Source organism: Gymnoscopelus microlampas (assembly GCF_963454915.1).
Source record: "Gymnoscopelus microlampas genome assembly, chromosome: 8".
Lineage (NCBI taxonomy): Eukaryota > Metazoa > Chordata > Actinopteri > Myctophiformes > Myctophidae > Gymnoscopelus > Gymnoscopelus microlampas.
Window position 1 is genome coordinate 29,668,221 of NC_139945.1, and position 17,078 is coordinate 29,685,298.

The window sequence follows — 17,078 nt, forward strand, 5'->3', positions numbered from 1 at the left end:
CGCTCTGTTGAATAAAAAGCTTTGTTAATTTCCTTTTTCATTTGTATTATTTAGTCATGATGATGTGGGAGATTATAAACCGGTAAGCCTGCCCTCCACCTCCCCCCTTGTGTTTTTGGTTCATGTGACAAATAATGCAGCTTTCACCTCTGGTTTGTAACTCAAATTGTATTGCTTCTGCTGATTCACAAATGTCTTCTAAAAACAGTTTTTTGAAAAAAACGTATGCTGCTATAATATCATATCATAATAATTTCACCTTTTTTCTCCAAAAGAATAGCAGATCTACAAGCTCCTAGAGCTTGTAGGTCTGTTATTTTTGAATAGACAAATAAATCTTAAAATTACACAAATGATGCTTTCCCGGTCTTAATGGGTTAATGCACGGTGGTCAGTTGATCAGTGAATACAGCTTGAACACCTGCAAAAAGCATGCTCATCACTTTTGAACTGGAAAATGTTGAAACGCCATATTTTAGGCAAGCCTAATAATAACCACCCACCTGGCTGCCGCTCCCATTCTTCCCTTCTCTCTCTTATTGTCTGTTCTCTTTTTCTCTCTGCATTTTCTTCCTGACATCTACTGTATTTATCCCTCTCTTTATCCCTTCCTCTCTTTCCCTCTCTCCCTCCCTCCCTCTCTCCCTCTCTCTCTCTCTGTTAATCTCCGACCCCCCCCAAACACACCATACCTCCCACTCTGCCAGCCCCCCTTCAGTTTCTCCCTCACTCTCTCTCTCATGCCGTGAAATAGGAACTATACCTTATTTTTCTTTCTTTCTTTTTTTGGGAGGTTTAGTTTTTTAAACCTATGGGATTTCTCGCCGCTCTTGTTGTCGTTGCCTTGCTGGTGTTAGCTAGTGTAGGGCGTCCGCAGCAGCAGCTACGCGCAGCAGGGGAGCACCGTTCTGTAGCCAGCTTTAAAGGGCGCGGAATGTCATGTCTCCTCTGCAGGTAACACGACCGGCTTGCTGCCCGCACCGCTGTCTCTGTCCCTGGCTCTGTCCGTGTGTCTGTCTGTGCCTCCGTCCGTGTTTAGCTTTCGAACTCTATCTGCCTTGATGTTGTTTTTTATGCCTGCGCAGAGCTGTAACTCTCTGGATGTAGCGTGCTCGCTCTCTCTCTCTGTCTATCTCTTCTCTCTGTCGCTCTCTCTCTCTGTCCATTTGCCAACTTGTTTGCAGCACATTCTGTGGTTTTCTGTTTCCCCTCTGTGTGGCTGTGTTGCTGTCTGGATTTGCTGCATCCCCCTGTATAATTTTTATCTCACGATTTTGCAACCCAATTTTTTCATCCAGTGCCAATTGTTTAAGTAATCCCGGGCGCTACACTCCCTCTGCCAGCCTAGGGAGAGCCCAGAGCCGAGCTCATGCCTCCTTCAATGCATGAGAGCTATAACAAGCCTTCTTATCACCCGACAGAGTCTTTCGGTACTGTTATTGTCCTCATCTGTGTAGTTGTCTGACTGTGGAGTGTCCTCAGTGTGTGCTCTACGTGTACAGTGTCTGGCTCTGTGTGTGCTGCAGTTCTCATCACTGGGCATTGTTCAGCTGCATAAGCTAGGGAAGAGGACCGCATTGTTGCTTTGCCAACGCATGCCTCTTAAGTGCCACTAATGCCACTAGATTATTATTTGCCTGTGGGTCAGATTGTGATGGGGTTCATTCATGTCGTGATTCAGTTGTGTGTGTGTGTGTGTGTGTGTGTGTGTGTAGTGTGATGTTTAATTCAAAGTGTGTGATGACGGCACAGAGAGAAGTTTTCACTCGTCTGGTATTTGTCGTGAACTCCTCTTGCCTCCTGCTGCAGATGCCTGTTGTATAACGATGCAATAGGTTGTTACTCTTAAAGACACAGTGCAACATTCAATCTTAGATAGATGGATAGCACAGCACACACTTACTGGTCAGTGGTTCTCAACCAGTGGTTCGGGGACCACCAATGGTCCTTGGGGGGTACCAGGGGGTCCCCAGCTAAATTAGTTAACATAACGTCACAATCATTTTAACCACTTTAGCTTTGGCGATTTTGTTTGCATATCTTTGAATATATATATTTTTTAAAGCAATTTTTTTATTCAAATCTTTGCTTCTGGGGGTCCTTGGCACAAAACATTTTCAGATGGGAGCCAAATGTATATCGATTTAGGGGTCCTTGGCATAAATAAAGGTTGAAAACCACTGCTGTATGTGGATATAATATTTAGAAGTAGGACCCATGCACAGAGTATCTTCTAGCACACACATGGGCAACATACGGCCCGGGGGCCGGACCCGGCCCTTTGACCATGTCAATCCGGCCCGCCAAGTCATATGCCATATGTTAATGGTTTTGAGACAAATTAATTTAACTCCAATTAATAGTAATTAATATTTGCCATTTGAGAACATCTGCATTCCTACATCCGTATGTACTCAAATGTTTTATGTTTTAATGTAACAGTGAAACAGTCTGCCGTGAGTTCATATATAATGAATGCAATGTGATTGCAATGTGTTTTATCAGTGACCTATGGAGTGGTGCATATCTTAAGATAAGATAAGATACGGCATTGACGTGGATTGTTTTATGTAATCTTTTCATTGTAACCTCTTACAGAGTACACCAGAGTGATACAAAAAGATAAAGAAAGATCAACATTTTGTTGATGAACATTCTTGTTGTGAAAGCAAGGACGTTATTCTAAAGTAGTCTGGCATGTTTACCAAATTCATGCAGTTTTAACATCATTCAGCACTATGTGTTTCAAGTTTCAATTCAATTGTACAATGTTGTACAAAGTCAGTATGGCCCTCTGGAAATAAATGCTGCCCACCCCTGTTCTAGCACCTCAAGGTGTGCCATGATGACAAATGTTGCTCTCCTTCTTTATGATTTTTCTTCTCTTTTTTTTTGCTGCTGCAATGTTGAGAAACTAAAACCAAATAAGTGTACTGTTGTGTATTCTTACAAACACTAAAGTTGTAACATTAAAATCTTGAATCTGCCAAGTTGTACCAAAATTCCTATTTATGCCATTGAGTGAGAAGTGGTTGTGAGTAGAGCTTCTTTTTTTTGTTTTTCGACAAAATCGGTATCTGCAATTATGCAGCCGATGTGTCCTGAGTTTTAAAAATAGCAGTAAAATAACAATTTTACTGCATTTTATTTAAAAAAAACTACTCAGGATCCCGTAAGTCAGGAACGATGCAAGTTGGGAATGCTTTCCCACCCGGTTATGCAATACCTGTTGAATTGTTGTCAGACTATTTGCTGTACCCATTGTTCGAGTACCCAGTGTGGTATCCGTTACCACAGTAATAATAACGTTAGATCTTACAATCAATGGATAACCCACTGATTGTAAGATCTAACACCTGACAAAACATTGGTAATCGGTCTATGACTCTCCACAATCAGGATTGGCATCAGACCTGAAAATCTGCCATCATTCAGGCTGTAGTTGTGAACTGATAGTAATGGTCATATCTTCACTGAACTTAAACCTTGCAAAGCCTTGCGTTTCTGTTGTTGTTTATTTACCTCAGATCACAGGCTTGCTTTCTCACAGAGAAACCCTGGGGAACGTTGTAGTGGAAAGTGGATAGAAGGGGTTCTCAACCTTTTCTGGCCGTGACCCACAAACATAAGCATATTTGAACTGGGGACCCCCCAACTTGATCATATTTGAACTGGGAACCCCCCAACTCAGACAAGCACTTGGAATTGTAGGAGTTGAGGCATTACATTTAATCTAATCCACAGATAAATATTGTGAAAATAGCTGATCTACAAGCTCACAACGTGTGTAGATGTTTGCCTCTTTCTGGTCTTTTTTCATTTATTTTCTTTGAAAATAAATCCCGACCCACAGGTTGAGAACCACTGCCATAGCGGGGGCAGGGGCTCACCAAGGTGCACACGTCAATACTGCAGTGTAACGTTAACACCAACAAAAGCTGTTGATGCTGTATGTCAGGGGTCGGCAACAGGCGGCACGCGGGCCGAGATTGGCCCCCCAGAAATAATATCTGGCCCGTGAGATAATTTTGAAAAAAAAAAAACATTTTTTTTTTTTTTTTTTTTAGAAAAATATCTTTTGATTTTTTTTGGGGGGGGAGGGATTTTATTTTTATACAGTATCAGACCGATATCTATTATATCCAAATACAGAAAGATACAGTATGAATGATTTACTGAAAAGTGTTATAAAAAAAGTACTAAAAATTAATGTTAAAATAATTATAAATACTTATTTCATAGAACCTGAACCCACTTTTGAAATCATGCACTCATAAACACGATGCATTTTAAAGGATTTATAACATTTTATAGCTAGATTAGAGGAAAATGAAGAAGAAAAAAAAAATCACCAGAAAAATCGCCTGTGCTGATATTTAAACCGGAAAAAATGTTGATTTATATTGGTCAAACAGAACCGAATTAGACCCAAATTAGACCCGAATTAGACCGAGTTAGACCCGAATTAGACCCGAAAAATTTGTGTTGTGGGGAGGCCCGGCCCGCGATGGAATGTCTGGGAGTGATATTGGCCCTAGGCTTATCTCAGTTGCCTACCCCTGCTGTATGTGTTGTTTTTGATGTGCAGTGCACATATCTCAGGCAATGGTTTAATATTCTCTTCCAGTTTTTCTGACCAATATAAATTGTTCTAATCTAATATTAGTTTGCAAGAAAAACACACACAGACTCTGGTCCTGTCATCATCATCACTCAATCACAGTTTAGCCACGCCCCCAGCGTGTCAGCTATACTCGCTCATTCTGTCCACTGTTTCTCCAGACTTCCATTTGGAGTGGAGTAGGCCTGTCCCCCGAAAGTCGATGAGTCTATTAGTCAGTCGAGACCCCCTGAGTTGATGCAAATGATTTGATTCAAGCCGTCTGTGTTTTTTGTTTTTTTTGGTCAGTTATTTTTATAGTTGCATTAAACCCCCGACTTTGAGTTGACTAGATAAATTCTTGGCACCCGAGACTATTACCTCGTTTTAGATTGATTGATTTGATACTTTATTAACAGTTTGTAAAAAGTACAGTTACAGGTACAGTTATACAATGATGCTAAAAGGATAACACAAACATCCCTGAGGGTGTCCATTGTGGTCCTGTGTATTCAATTCATCAAGACAAAGACATGCAATACTATACAAGAGATCATCAATACTAGGAGCAGTAAAAGTATATTTACGGAAAAACAGTGGGGGGGGGGTCATTTCTTTTGGCAAGCTATTAGACTTGTCCAGGTCCAGTTGCAAATTGCAGACAGGTGCTCTTTTATGACGTTTTTTGAAGGAGTTTAGGGAGTCACACTTTTTGATGGACAGTTTTGTATGAGAGACTGTCCATAAATGGTTATAATGGGTTTCCCTTTCTATTTTTAGGTTGTGTAAGCCCATTTGTTGTGTTCACTGAACTAAGCTTGAAGTCTGTTCATGAAAATAGTGACTGAAAGCTCTTCTCTCTCCTCTGCCTGCAGGTCTGACAGTGCAGCGGACAAACTCAGGTAAGCCTTGCCTTGTAACCTATTTTTCACCAAGTGCCAATTGCCTAAGCTTCTAATCCTGGGCGCTACTCTCCCTCTGCTAGCCTGGGGAGAGCCCCGAACTGAGCTCATGCTTCCTTCAACGCATGAGGAGTGAAAAGGCCGCTTCTTATCACCTGACGGGGGGAGTTTCCCCGGTAGGACGTAGCGCGTGGAAGGAACTCGTTATTCCAACCAGTTCCTTTCCCCTCCATCAGGCGCCCCGGCTGACCAGGCGGAGGCAGTACAGAGACCAGCATTACTGCATTGTTTTTTTGTGAGGGTACCTACCCTAGGGGACACGGGGAGAACATGCAAACTGCACACAGAAAGGCCCTTTCACCAACCCCACCTAGGGTATGGGCTGGTCTCAGTTGTTTGACGCAAACTTGCTGTTGTGCTCGACCACACTGTGTAAAAATCGTCGTGGCAAAATCATAACTGATGCCGTCACTTATGATCGCTAGGCATAAATCAGTAGTCATCGTTTAAATGATGTAATTTCTGGCTGGACATCGATCAACAGTATGTTTATAGAGTTGATATATCATAGCCCCTTCAGCTATATCGAATGGATGGGCCTGCTGCGTGGTGTGGTACTGTATATGGTGGGATGCACAGGACGGGGGAGACCCCCCTTTTACAGTCACCCCACCACCGTTCTGTCGATCCGCACATGTGACAGATCGGTGGCTTTTGTTCCCCCTGTCTAAGGTGCCTGAATACAGCTTTACATTCGCAGAGGCGGCCAGTGAATACAGTTGCAAGCCATGGAATGTCATTGTTTGCTTTTTACTGGACAAACAACATCAGCCACCACAAGCGGGGCCTGGTGGGCCACAAACAGGGCTTTGTGTGTCTCACAGGACTTTGAGGTCAGGAGGTTCTGGTTTGTCAGTTTGCAAGCTTAGCCATCGGTAGCCAGTTGGCAGTTAGGTTTCGGTGAGCTTCATTCTCCAGGATGTTTTTTTTTTTTTTCTTTTTTCATCTGAGGAGGCACTGTGCCGGGCCTGACCTGCAGGGCTGTGAGGTGAGTGATTGCCACGTATTTCAGTGTAGATGATGCTTCAGGGGAGGTACACCTCTTTAGCTGATCAAAGTCATTTTTTGTATGGTACATCTACGAGAAACCGTCCTGCCAGCTGCAGTCACTCCTCCCTCCGGTTTTTATCTGTCAAGGTATAGCTTGTCGTGGTGTTTTTGTCAGTGTTAGGGATGTTTAAAAATGAGCTGTTTTACGAATTGTGACCTCTCTCTCAGTTAAACAACCCTATACATTTATAGTTAAACCTATCTTTAAAATGACACATTTTCCACATAAAGGAAATTAGATGACAACAGAACAGGGGGGGGGGGGGGGGGCACACACGTGTTAGGCATCTTGGGTTCATACCATTATATTATTAGTCTTAATGTTGTGCCTGTGATAAAGTGTGTGGTGGGCGTTGTGCACTGTGAGGGTTATCAGGCACGTGTGTCTTCACTTTAACTGACGCTCTTATCCAAAGTGACTCACAACGAGTGAGCAGGGAGTGATTCAAAGAGTAATTGAACAGGACATAATGGGTTTTCCAGGAACCAAATTTCTGGGACCTGTGATTTGCCAGGACTGGCTCTGTTGAACCACTAGGCCAGCTGTCACCTGGGTGCATTATTATAATGATGTTTATGTGTGTGTGTGAGTGTGTGTGTGTTGGGGGGGGGGGGGGGGTTGACTGGTCAATCATGCGAGTGTTGTGAGCAGTAAACCAGGCCAGGTCTGCTCCACTAGGACAGTGGTTCTCAACCTGTGGATCCGCTTGTAGATGTGCTATTTTCACAATATTTATCTGTGGAACCAAGTCAAACTAAATGTAATGCCTCAACTCCTACAGTTCCAAGTGCTTGTCAGGGTAGGGGGTCCCCAGTTCAAATATGATTATTTTGGGGGGCCAGCCAGCCAGTGGTGTAAAGTAACTAAGTACATTTACTCAAGTACTGTACTTAAGTACAGTTTTGAGGTACTTTTTCTTTACCGGAGTATTTCCAATTTTCAGTACTTTTACTACTGCTACTCCACTACATCTCTGAGGCAAATATTGTACTTTTACTCCACTACAATTATTTGAAAACTTTAGGTACTAGTTACTTTGTAGATTTTGATTATTATTACAAAACATACATTAACCACTTAATTCAGCCCTATATACATTTTGGCCATTTGAAAATAGCAGATCTACAAGCTCACAATGCGTTGCGATGCGACACATTGTGAGCTTGTAGATCTGCTATTTTCAAAAGGGTTTTATACATTTATACAACTTGTGAAATGGGACATTCTGTATAATAAGTACGTTCTACTTTTGGTACTTTAAGTACATTTTTATACCAATACAGTACTTTTGTACTTTTACTCAAGTATTTTTTTTAATTCCGGACTTTTACTTGTAACAGGGTATTTCTACGTTGCAGTATTGATACTTTTACTTGAATAAACCATTTGAGTACTTTTTCTACCACTGCCAGCAGCATTGTGTGCAGTCTGTCTAATGTAATAGTCTGCTGGATTGCACTTACATGTGAGTCCTGTACTGTACAGTATGTCCATGTTGTTTGTCAGTTAAACAACATGTTCAACATATTCTGTTGACAATGCATGTCAATGGACCAAGTGCCACAGTCATTTCATCCTTTTAGATCAGTGGTTCTCAACCAGTGGTCCTGGGGGGGGTACCAGGGCGTCCCTATCAAAATTAGTTAACGTAGTGTCACAATCATTTTAACCACTTAGCTTTGGCTATTCAAAAATAGCAGCTCATAGTGCAGCAAAGTGCTATGAGCTCGTAGATCTGCTATTTTTGAAAAACCTTGAAAGTATGTGCATATCTTTGAATATTTATACTTTTAAATATTTTCTTCTGGGGGTCTCTGGCATAATGAAAAAGGTTGAAAACCACAGTTTTAGATTTAGTTTACTGTGTCTTGAGTTTGTGGTTCATGGATCATCGCCACACCACGTTCAAGGAATTGCTCACAATACTAATAGCTATAGCAACGTCATTACTATAATAAAATGGAGTGTGCTGTTTCTCATGGTGGTTAAGGAGGGGGAGGGGTTAGGGGAGGGAGGGGGAGATAGAGAAAGCCTATTTAACCCATTCAATCTGGGAACGCATACAAATGTCTTCTAAATCCTAACAGTTTTCTGAAAAATGTATTTTGCTATAATATCAGTGGTGCTCAAACGTATTCATGTCAAGGACTACACAAAATGTGTACAAAATATTTTTTAGATGGGGGTCCGCAGCCAAACGCATATCATTTTGGGGGTCCTTGACATGAAAAAGTTTGAGAACCACTGCTTTAACCATCGATTTAATTGATCATTAATAAGTCATTGACCTATAAGCATTATGTGGCCTGTATGCAAAAAATCACTGCCACAGTCTCTTGGATAAATCAATGTGTTTTATGTGTACTGTGTGTACTGTCCAGTCAGTGTTTTAATTCATCAAATTGAGGTGCCGCAGCCATTCTGAAACACATTGTCTCTGTCGGGTGTAAACCTCATATGTCCAAATCTGTTACCTTTCACGATTCAAATTCAAATGTATCAAAAGTAGCAGATCTGCAAGCTCAAAGACTACTTCCAGTTTATAATTCCATCCCTCTCCATGATGGACAGCTTAACCCATTCAATCCGGGAACGCATCTGTGTCATTTTAAGATTTCTTTGGCTATTCAAAAATACCCCCCCCCCCTCCCATCGCTCAAAATATGTTCCAGGGACCCCCAGAAGCAAATATTTGAGTTAAAAATGTATACATATATTCAAAGATTTGCACACATTTTCATTTTTTTTTTTATGGGTTAATTCCCCCTTCGAGTTGTAGCCATTCGGAACAGATACAGTATGAATGACAAAAGACATGTTACTAGTCACTTCCTACTCCTCCAAATACTGTAGGTGTAAGCCCCGAGCACCATCTGAACTGAACCTCAGCTAGCCTGGCTCACAGTATGATCTCCATACCTTCTACTCTAGCCATTGTTCAGCGTTTGTTTCGTTATCCTTTGTAAAGCAGCAGTACACTAACTGCCAAAGTAGTTGCACACCCATTGCACAAAATCAATACCTAGGCTACTGTAGTTTATTACAATGGCAACTGTAAATACTGCACACAAAAAGCCCTTTGGCTGGCTAAGCAAGGGCAGTCAGAATGCTCCCTGGAACCTCTTGTTGAGTGTGTGTGTGTGTGTGTGTGTGTGTGTGTGTGTGTGTGTGTGTATATATATATATATATATATATATATATATATATATATATATATATATATATATATATATATATATATATATATATATATATATATATATATATATATATATATATATATATATATATATGTGTACGTACGTACGTACGTACGTACGTACGTACGTACGTACATACATACATACATACATACATACATACATACATACATACATACATACATACATACATACATACATACATACATACATACATACATACATACATACATACATACATACATACATACATACATACATACATACATACATACATACATACATACATACATACATACATGCATGCATGCATGCATGCATGCATGCATGCATGCATGCATGCATGCATGCATGCACATATATATATATATATATATATATATATATATATATATATATATATCACTGATTTTAAGGATACAGAGCGATGAAATCAACAGTGGCCATCTGTTGATTGGAGAAATATTGTGCCATCTCACAACCAGGGTGGGATATTGACCACTATAGCCACCATAGCAAGCAGACGCGTGTCAATTTCGGCTGGGCCTCGTCCAGCACCTGTCTACTGCAGTGTATCCTGTCTACTGGGCAGACAACTCCACACTCTCTTGGACCTTTTATTGAATTTTATGAATATACGTTAGTAAAAGTGTGAATACCTCAGTCACTAACACCATGTCCAGGCAACAAGAAATCTCCTCGTTTAGCCATAAGACTCATATTTACCTTAACAGACTCTCCTTCCTCCCTTTGCTCAACTGTCCGCATTGTTCTTCCGCCTCTCAACTGCTGGATCATTGATCCATCTGCGTCTGTGGGACTGAGACGTTAGCTTCCGCTGTTGGCAGTCAGCTAAACCCGATCCTCCTCTTTACTTCACTTTAGGATACTCGGAGAAGCCAGGGATGCCACACAATGAATAAATGATACATAGAAAATGGTCGTGCTCCCAGTTTTGAGTTCCTGGTGACTTTCATTGTTGGAGAAGAAAGTGCATCTTTCAGTCTTTGTGGTGTGTGGCTTTGTAATGAACTAGACTCAGAGCTGTAGTAGCATGGCTCTGTAGGAGGCTAGCTGTCTAGAACAGTGTTTCCCAAACCCTGTGTCTAGGGCTGTCACGATTACAAATTCAAGTTGACGATTAATTGTCACACAGATAATTGCAATTAACGATTTAATTGTGTTTTTAGCCATTGAACATTGGAACGTATGATTATGAATAAAAACAACATTTCTTTGCCTTTTAGGCTTCGTAATCACAAATTGCACATGGCAGATTACTGACATAATTACTCATTTTAAACTATTAAAAATTGTGGAAATAGCTGATCTACACGCTTACAACGCGTCACAAAGTGACGCTTGTAGATGTGTTATTTCTGCTATTTTTTAAAATATATGTATATATATATATTTTCGATCGTGGAAAACGATTATGACGATTATGCAAAATAATTGCAATTATCTCAAATAATTGTGATTAGTCGGTTATGGAATAATGGTGACAGGCCTAACTGGGTCGCGGACCCATTTTTATGGTCCAATACTGCCCTCTGAAAAAGGGCCCAGCCTCTGATATTTGCTGGTTTGTGAATGTGTGGAAGGTGTGGTTGCAGGTTTTGGGTTTACAAAACCTTTGCCTGCACTCTCCAACATGTTGGTGTGTTAGGCTTGGTATTATAAATTGATTGATTTAAAATGTATTTAATTTCATTCGATGCAGTTTCACTTCATTGTTTCAAAGAACACTCAACTAAATAATACTGCACCTAGATGTGGTCTTTTCTATTGCTTTCCATTAGGTGATTTTGATTTCATATTAGTCTCCGGTATTTTCATATCAGTGCAACATTGTTCGGTACTGTGTACACTTGCATGAAATTCTCAACAGTCCAAGTTAACGAGTGCTTATTGGTATTAAGTCCAGCTGTGTATACACAATACACATGAACAGTGTACAAACAGTGTGCATAAGCTTCAAGAGGTGTGGATTGTGCAAAGTGAAACAGAATCTAAGGATGAACAGGCCAGGGGGGGGTGCATGATGTAACCATGACCATGGCTGAATCTAGGTCATGTGCATGGACATGGTCGGGGTAGATACTGTATGTCTGGGAGATGTTATGAGGTCATCATGCAGCTGCATGCCCTTATCTGTGTTTATCAGTTGGCACGCGTGTATGTGTGTGTGTACGTGTGCATGAAAGTGAAATACAATACTGAACAAGCAAGTGTGTGTGTGTGTGTGTGTGTGTGTGTGTGTGTGTGTGTGTGCGTGTGCGTGTGCATGTGCATGTGTGCGTGTGTGTGTGTGTTATGTATACGACCAAAATAATTGCTCATCTGCCTGTTCACAAACATGCTACAAGGCTTTGGTCAAAAGCAGCCTGTGCAGCGAACGCAGGGAGAGAGACAGAGATGGAGTGAGAGGGAAAAGGGAGCAGAAGGAGATTGATGGAGAGAGAGAGAGAGCGAGAGATGTAGGACCACCCTCGTCAGGCGTAGCCGTTCTCAGCGAACCTACCGAAGGGGACCTTCCCACACACACACCACGGCCGGCCGTCCAATCAGAGCGCTCGCATCCTTGGCTCCATCCTCCCTCGTACAACTGCTCATCCGCGGCAGAGCGGATCAGATGTGAGGTGATAGTGATAGAAAGCATAGTCATCTGAGCCACCTGGACAGGAAGCTGGACCAACTCTCAGCGTCCGTCCGTACGCGGACAGAAATTAAAGGGATTGCTTTGCTATTCACGTGCAGTGTTGTGAGTCGTCCACGCAGAGGAAAGACCACGTTAGAGACCCTATAGGGACAGCGTATTCACTTGTTACTATCGATTACAGTCAATCAGCCTTTACTGTGTCCGGAACCGTCCATTGGCTTTTGATGCTCTCTCCTTCTGAGAGACAGTAAAAAAGGGAAACAACGATGTCAGTGTCTTTTCTTTTTCAAAGCATGATGCGTGAGAGTTGGATATTTTATTCGCTTGTGCATATTGAGCTTGTTGGTCGTGTGTGTGAGGGAGAGGCGAGTTGTTGATCGCGGCGCGGTGGCTTGGGAGACTATGATGACAATGCCGGCTTTCTGGGAGTGACAGACTGAGAGAGAGAGAAGTAGCGGGGACAGAGGGTGAGCAGAGGACATGAGAGCCCGGAGAGAGGCCAGGATGGTGTCAGCCTGTTCATCATGCACAAGCATAAGGTCAGGTCTGATTTCTGTATATCCCTCTCTGTATGTGACATGTGTTCTCTCACACCCATAGGCATCATGAGGCTAGTACAACAGAAAGAATGGTTGTGCCTTAGCCATAGAATGGATTATTACATAGAATGAATATAGATACTGTGCCTGTTGCAGAGAATGTTCTTTTTTTTTGTGTATTATGCTTTTTGCAAACTTGGGTTAAATGGTACTACTGTACCTACATATTATTCTACATATACAGATGTGTTGGAACAACAACCAGATCGGTTATCACAGGTGTACATGCCACTTGGATTTACTGTACTTTTCTGTGGTTGGTAACTTGACAACAGGATATTAACGGAACAATCCTGATGCGGTAAACCCCACCCATCTGTTACTCTGTGAAGGTAAAGCTAAATCTGCTAATGATTTAAAGATGCAGTTTGATTCAGGTCTGTGAAGACGCACATACACACACACACACACACACACACACACACACACACACACACACACACACACACACACACACACACACACACACACACACACAAATAATTTGATTATGTGATTATTGTGTTATAAATGATGATCTCATAAACCAAGTAAGTGCTAGTTTCCATTGACCTCATTGCCTGATCAGGGACGCCCTGTTTCATTCTGCAGCTCTACCATTTTCTGTTTGACCTTTGCCAAGAAAATGAAAACGTGAAGAAAAAAAACTGCTGTGTCCTCCAAAATGGCTTTTAAATGCCAATACCGACATTTTTCAAATTAAGTTAATGGCCCTATATAGGAATAGTTTATCGACTGTATAATAAACACAAGGATATATTCACAAATAAGAATTTGATAGTAAATGCACATTGTTTCTGGACCCTTCGCAACTTTATGTATAGGACTGTATAGGAACATGGAACACAGCAGACACATTCTTTACTCCTAGGTTATATTAAAATGCACCTTTAGGTGTGGCCTGTTGTTAAAGTTGACATTGAAGGACAATTATCCAGGAACAAGGAGGTTTTCATTTTTATTTGTGCGTCTAAGCTAAATCTCAGCTTAAATTTTAGAAGAGAGATTGGGTGTTTCAAATTCTCATGTTGCTTCCTGCAACACGATATCAACCTTTTTGCTTTCTTCAGCACTTTATTCCAGCAGGACAGGGCGTGTCAAAAGTGATTGATAACAGGCACACCTTCACTCACTGTATATGTACCATAACCAGATTCATATGACAGCTGGAAGGATGGCAGCATTAATCACTGCATGTCACTAATTCTATAATGGACACACACACACACACACACACACACACACACACACACACACACACACACACACACACACACACACACACACACACACACACACACACACACACACACACACACACACACACAAGCCTGATACGAGGGGGTTTTCCACCTGGCTAGTGGTCCCTTAAATCTCCACTGTGATCTCTGCTCCCATGGCCCATTAACAGTAATTTGGTTGGATTTATTGGGCCTGTTGGCTGGAATTGAAACCAGCCCTCAGGGTTACTGTATGTTTTCTAGCTAGTAGCCTTGCGTAACTTTCTCTTCAGCTCTTTAATTACCAAGGAATGATATTTGCTAAGGATCGCATTATGAGCTTTTAGCTGGGGCCCACCTTAGTCCACTATTAGCATTGCTTAATGAGACGATTAAATAATGATTCCTTTTGTTTTGGAGAGGTATGTCTTACCTAAGTATCTACTGTATCAAACATTGCCTTCTATTTAAAAAATGCCCTATTGTACTGCACCCATTAGGTATTAAATGAAGGATGACATGATGGATTTGAAGTTTAAATATCTCACATATTCCCATATAGTCAAACTAAAATGATTTGGAACATGAATGCCACACATCACACAATCTTAAATGACTCATCTCTTTCTCTTGTAATGTATACAACACTGTACTGTAATCTACACCTCGATAAGATTGAGGTGTAGATTACTGCAGGTTTTAACTTGAGAATTCAAAAGGTATCTGTATTTACATTTTTGTTTTGCTTTAGTTTAGCTTTTTGTCTTGAAACTTCTATTGCTGAGTCAGAGGTTTGCACTTACTGTAACTGCTTTATCAGCTTTCTATGACAATTGTTAAGAGGATGAACTGTTGTTTTTTTCCCTCAACTTGCTATGTCACAGGCTGCATTCTTTACTAGCGTGTTGATGTGACAAATTGAAGGTGATTTATTAAGTAGTTCGCTAGACATTCTGACTGTTCTTGGCTCTCACACCTTCACATTAAGTAAGTCTTGTTTTCATGCTGGGTGGACATCTGCCTCACTGTTGAGCTGCGTGAGAAGGTACGGTAGGCCGTTATGCCAAGGCACATATGTCAGTCGATAAGGTAAAGACTAAATTTAGACTACCTGCTGTACGTTTGTGTAGTTCTGAGCTATTCCTCAGAGGTATCCATCTCCTCGGAGGCACGAAAGGAGAAATGAACACTTAAAGGGATAGTTCACCGGCCCAAAATAACTTTTTTTCTATCGATTAGTCACGCCATGGAGGATATTTTTTAGTTTTTGTCGCATTCCTAAGCCAATAATTTGATGACCGCAGCGGTTCCGGTAGGAGACACAAAGTGTTTCCTCTGTGTCTCCTACCGGAACCGCTGCATACCGGTCCGCTGGTCATCAAATTATTGGCTTAGGAATGCGACAAAAAAGAAAAAGAAAACATGAATTCAAGTCACCATGGGGTAACTAATCAATAGAAAAAATATTTTGGGGTGAATTATCCCTTTAAGGATTTTTCTGTGTGGGGCGGGGCGGGCAGGCGGGGTGAGGGGGTAGTAGTGGCATTTTGGCAATGGCAAGTTCTTGACTGAGACACTTGTGTGTTTTCATTTGGCAGAGGACGTGAGGATCAGGAACAACAATGTTGGCAAATGCATGTCTGGACCAGCAACCAAAATTCCCATAGAATTATTGATTGAAACTGACTGATTAAAATTGTCCTTTACATGTCATTAAGACTGTAATTGTGTGTGAAACTACTCATTTCAGCTTATGTTACCTAGGACATGCAAACTATGCATGTAGACTATGTGACTGGCAGTTCAGCCCAAATCCAGATTGGAGTCAGAACAGGTTTTTATCATAAACAGCAAAAAAGGACATGAAAACAGATTTTTGCGAAAGCGATTTTGCCGCATTACTAGGAGGTCAGAGGTGCACATTAAAAATTGTATTTCTTAAGATGTGTCTCTCAGACTCTGAAGCCCGATTTACACTTCATTGTACAACAGTGTTGCTCCCCTAAAATGGTTGATCTACAAGCTCACACACAATGTGTCACAATGTGATGCATTATGAGCTTGTAGATCTGCTATTTTTGGCGAGCGACACATTGTAGAATATAAATATCAAGCATTACTAACCCCTATCCCCGTTACGTCTTAATCACATCAACCAATACACATAGGCCCATTTCTGAACACACAAATCTGATCACTATAACAGTGTGGATAGTCAGTCCTTAAGACCCTATTTAAGAAAGAAATTGGATTTGATTCCAGTCTGAATAAAGCCATACAGTATACATTATTGGGTAACATAAGGTGTACACTACAGTAATTCACTTATGGTCATTACAGTAGTGTCCTTCTGGCTGATTGTTGCAAACACCTGCGCTCTGACCTACTGCACACACAATGGGTCAGCATTCACTGAACATTGTATACACGTCCTTGTGTGCCTATTCCCAATGTTCACATGCTGAAGGAGCAGACCTATTTGTCCAATCACACATTTATAACCTTAAATGCACAAGTTAGCCATCCTGAATACTGCAGGATGCATGTGAATTTATCCCATAACTGTTCAGTATTTGATATTTTAGGTAATTGATTCTTCAAAATGTCTGTAAATTACAGTCTGTAGTGAGTTTTGAGTTTGAGGGCCCTATGATTGGCACTGCTATACCCGCACCCGCTGCCCATTAACCGTGAATTACGGATAAGGGAGCTGGCACTCTCCCTAAACACTATTTTGTGGCCGCTATAGGCCTACCCGCTATTCATTATGCCAACTCCATTTT

At 41.3% G+C, this 17,078-nt stretch overlaps 1 protein-coding gene across 2 annotated transcripts in view; it reads left to right on the forward strand.

Moving 5' to 3' along the window:
• gramd1bb (GRAM domain containing 1Bb) overlaps positions 1–17,078 on the forward strand; it is a gene marked incomplete at its 5' end in the record, with an annotated part of 146,461 nt that overhangs the window by 22,612 nt on the left and 106,771 nt on the right. For both annotated transcript variants that reach the window (XM_084065413.1, XM_084065414.1), the window contains one exon: positions 5,476–5,502. In XM_084065413.1, the coding sequence (XP_083921539.1) occupies positions 5,476–5,502 (27 nt within the window). The remainder of the gene's footprint in view (positions 1–5,475; positions 5,503–17,078) is intronic.